This window comes from Panicum virgatum, chromosome 7N, assembly GCF_016808335.1.
Source record: "Panicum virgatum strain AP13 chromosome 7N, P.virgatum_v5, whole genome shotgun sequence".
NCBI lineage: Eukaryota > Viridiplantae > Streptophyta > Magnoliopsida > Poales > Poaceae > Panicum > Panicum virgatum.
The window spans coordinates 42,380,421-42,384,783 of NC_053151.1; the positions used below are offsets into that span (position 1 = coordinate 42,380,421).

The following is a 4,363-nucleotide window of genomic DNA, read 5'->3' on the forward strand; positions in this document are numbered from 1 at the left end:
TTTTTTCTTAGGTTTTGCATAATATTTTTATGGTATGTGTTGGATATTGAGGTGGCCCTAATACCCACTAAGTTGAGGATCTACCCCTATGACACACCAACTCACTCCAGAGTCGGTCAGCTTCTAGTTACTTAGTGTACCGGGTCCTTTTGACTGCAGAGCCGCCTTTTGCTTCTAGGAGGCAGAGCCTACCAACATATGAAGCTGGCTTCCGGGTGACAGAGCCAACCTTCGATGAAGCCCATACCCTTTTGTGATCCCGGGTGACAGAGCCAACATTCGATGGATCACAACTTATACACTAAGTACTTAGGCTTAACCGGGAGACTAACACTTATAAAGACACTTACTTTATTGGAGCAACAAAGTTACAAAGGAACACACACCTTTAAGTGGCTAGCCTAGCACTCACCCTTCTAGCCCTACCACAACTCATCTACCTTGCTCATGGATGGATGTCATGGCAAGGAGGAGCTCTCTATTTATAGGGTTACAAGGCCATTGGATTATTGACATGTGGCAAAATCATAGCCCTTGATCTAAATTCTACACTCTTCCATGAAAATATCTAGTTCTAGAAAAATCTTTGATTTACTTTATTTAGATATTCTAGAGAACACCATGGAAAATATCTTATCCTTGAATTGTGGAGAAGAGTGTAGAAGTTTGACTTGCTTCCTTCAACAGTATGTTTGTGAACAGGAAGATGCTTCTACATTTTCTGCTATTGAGGGAAGGAGTTTTGATCAGCTTCACCTTTATCATTATAAACAAACTGGACCTTCTTCTGTTATGAGTGACATTGAGAAAACACAATGTGGTTATTCTACTTCTCCATCTATCAATAATTTTCATTTGTCAATATATTTGTTGATTAATACTTTGGTTTTGAATTATTTGCAGTTGACCGCATTGACAGATTTCTAAAGGTGGCTAATAGTCAGACGACAGATTATGGGTATGTACTGTATGCCATTCTTATATCTGATTCCTACTGTTAGTTGTTACTTAAATTTGAGAACTGTAAACATTGCAGCTTCTCCAATTTGAAAAAAGAACACCCATGATGGAAACCATTTTTGTGTTCTTCTTTAAACAAAAATACTTATATCTAATTCCTACTGTTAATTGTTAATTAAGTACGAGATTTGTAAACATTACAGCCTATCTACTTTAAAAAGGAACATTCATGATGGAGATCATTTTGTGTTCTTTTGTACATATCATTCTTAAATCTGAGTATCTGACCCCTACTGTTAATTTGTTAACTAAATGTGGGAGTTGTAAACATGACAGGTGCAGCACTTTAAAAAAGAATGCGAATAATGGAGATCTTTTTGTGTTCTTTTGGAGCAACCATTTCACTATTGTTCTCAAGGTATTTATAATTTACCAATTGTGGCACTTAATATTCTAATATGTTAAAATGCTGCTAGAATTTATTTTCTTCTGCTCTTTAGGAAAATGGAACTCTTTAAGACTTCTAACGGATGTGAGGCACCAAAGTAGCAAGTTTGCATGGCAGGTTTTTGACAATGTACGTGATTTAAAAATTCTATGTTTCATTTGTCTTAGATTATATCTGTTCTAACTGCATTTTGTTTTATGATTGAAAACAACTAGCTTAATGCATGTGGGGAATTTCTGGAGGATGTATTGATATTATCAAATTTAGGAAAAGATCTTGATGTAAGGACTGCTCCTAAAGTACTCTGGAATACTCCGGTTACTCCAATTCCAAGTGTAAGCGTGAGTTCAAAATCAGTAGAAAAGATACCTTTGTCTTGTGGTCGTTTCAAAACTCAGTTTGCCTCATTTTTCACTGGAAGTGAAGACAAGAAAGTTGAGAATAAATTTCTTGAGTTTTTAAGAAGGTAAAAGTTTAATTTCTTTGTTTTCTGTGGTTTCTAAATTACGTTGCCAAAAATATTAATAACATATTTACTGTTGTCAAGTACAAACAGAATGGCATTGTATATTATGAGCCAATTATCACTACCTTGAAGAAAATGGGATGCCAGGAAATGTTTGTTTTTTACGAACATATTGATGCTGTCGATCCTGAATTTGCAAGATCTTTGTGCATGTGTTATGAGAGGTACTTCAACTTCCAAATTTCTTATTCGCATGCTATGGTAACAATTATATCGTAATATATATAAATATATTTGTTTGCTTCAGGGTTCGAAACAACCTGAGTCATGCAGTCAAAACCTTTATTAGAGAGGATCTAGGTGATCCTGATTTTCATTCTGAACATCTAAGTGTTCGCATCTGTGATATGCCAAAGCCTGACAGGTAAGACACGACTCTGCATTTGATTGAATATAGCAACTTCTAATTAAGTCTGAATGTTTGATTTACTTTGACAGCTTCAAATTAAATTAAATTTGATTAATCTTAACAGTTTTATGTTCATGTCATTCTGTTTGTATAGGTGGATTCCAGCTAAAGAATTTTTTGGTTTAGCCGGTAATCATCCAGCTGAGGCCCGCACCATTGAGTGCATTGACTATTCTCTGGAGGTTACACATACTACCCCCACAGGGAGAATAGCTCTTACAAATCTTCTCATAAAGTTGTCAACAGACCACATGAATGGCAGGAGTTATAATGGAAACTTTACACTCGATCAGATTTTGGTTAATGATGAACTCGAAGTTGATATTGCTGCTCAAGTTTGTTTGGAAACGACACCAACGACAAGGCAACTTGATTTTGTCAGAGTTGCTACTGATTTTCTTCCTGAATATGCTGTTTGGAAACAATTGCCAGGTTTTTTCTTGCATCTTGAAAAGTCTAGGTCTACATTGATAATTTGAGATTTGGCGCAAGTATGTTGCAGAAGTTTCACAACTTTATAACTGCACATCCTGCTCTTAAGGCATCTTTGGTCAGGTTGGCAGTTAAGCTAGATGCATACACCTTGCCCTCTTACGAGAAATTATAAATACGACACCTTGGAATATTCCCGGGTTGAAATGCTGCAATGATAGTTCCGTGCGCTTGCGGATTTATTCTTACTGAGCTATCATGATTGGCGTAACTAAGTACCATTACTTAAGGACTGTAATTCTTGCACCCACGGCGCCGTGCTACAGGATTGCACTCGTAAGTAATGACTTTTAGGAAGGCCAATCAGGCACTTCTAACCATTATTACCAGAAATGCAATACCTTAGCCTTTGTCGTTAGGCCAAGAGTTACTCTTCTGAAGTGATGGTAGTTAGATATGCTAACAAGCATTTCTGGCGTCATTGCCGGGGATGGACTTTTAGTCTATCTTTTGTGATGACGTTAAGAAATGTCAACACTACATCCAATTTTCCATGTATTTTTTTCCATTTAAAATTGTATATGTTCCTTGATATTTGATAGAGAGTGCAGCAGGGTTAGTTTTGAGCAGGGTGGCATGCTTGTACCGAGCTATGTGGACAACTTTGGCCTTACCAACTATGGAGGATGTTGTCAGACACGTTCAACCAAATGCAGTTGAACATGGTACATACAAGACGACATAATAAAGAGTAACAATAAGCATGTGAATGATACACAAATGAAACGAAAATCTACTTCACGGCACTGCCACGAACTAGCTGATTGTCCTTGTTGAGGCCGAAGTGGCGCTCCTGGTTCCTCTTCGCCGGATCCTTCCTTTCCTTCATTATCTTGATGCATAAGAGATAGTCCGAGCATTGCAATTCTGACCCAGCCGGCCACATCCCATGTAGTGTGCACATTTGTGCAAACATATTGGTTCACAGCGTAACGTTTACCATTATCTTGCTGCACACGAGATAGTCCGAGCATGGCAATTATGAACGGGTCGGACAAATATCCCTCTTGGCAACCACACATAGGGTGTGTTTAGTTCGGTAGAGTGTAAACGCAAAAAAAATTTGCGTTTCGAATCTTTCCAATTTGAAGCACTAAATGAAGTCTATTTACAAAACTTTTTTGCACAGACGGGTTGTAAATCGCGAGACGAATCTAATGATGCTAATTAATCCATGATTAATCAATAATTAGCGGATGGTTACTGTAGTATCATTGTTGCAAATCATGGATTAAGTAGTCTCATTAGATTCGTCTCGCGATTTACAGCCCATCCATGCAAAAAATTTTATAAATAGACTTCATTTAGTACTTTAAATTAGCAAGATTTTTTTTCACTTTAATGCGTTTACGATTTTTTTGCGTTTACGGGGTGGAACTAAACACACCCATAGTTTCTTGGAGTGGAGCAAGCCTGCCATAATGCAGAACACATGTGCATTGGTGCTGAATTTGCTTCAGTGGACCGCACATTGAATGCAACTCGTTCACCTTCACTTTCCAGTCTGCCCCTCGACACATGTGAAGGC

The 4,363-nt window shown here is 37.7% G+C and overlaps 1 protein-coding gene across 1 annotated transcript; it reads left to right on the forward strand.

The window, feature by feature from the left end:
- The first annotated feature begins 1,289 nt into the window (after positions 1 to 1,289).
- On the forward strand, positions 1,290 to 2,822 carry LOC120681280. Its single transcript, XM_039962792.1, has 7 exons — positions 1,290 to 1,296; positions 1,461 to 1,537; positions 1,624 to 1,874; positions 1,955 to 2,098; positions 2,182 to 2,298; positions 2,438 to 2,525; positions 2,637 to 2,822. The coding sequence occupies exons 1-7, from the start codon at positions 1,290 to 1,292 to the stop codon at positions 2,820 to 2,822; spliced, it is 870 nt and encodes a 289-aa protein (XP_039818726.1).
- Positions 2,823 to 4,363: the final 1,541 nt, after the last annotated feature.

Excerpts from the sequence above, each read along its gene's own strand:
- LOC120681280 (XM_039962792.1), top strand. Across the intron at positions 2,099-2,181 it reads TTGTGCATGTGTTATGAGAG|GGTTCGAAACAACCTGAGTC; the intron begins GTACTTCAACTT and ends TGTTTGCTTCAG. Across the intron at positions 2,299-2,437 it reads GATATGCCAAAGCCTGACAG|GTGGATTCCAGCTAAAGAAT; the intron begins GTAAGACACGAC and ends CTGTTTGTATAG.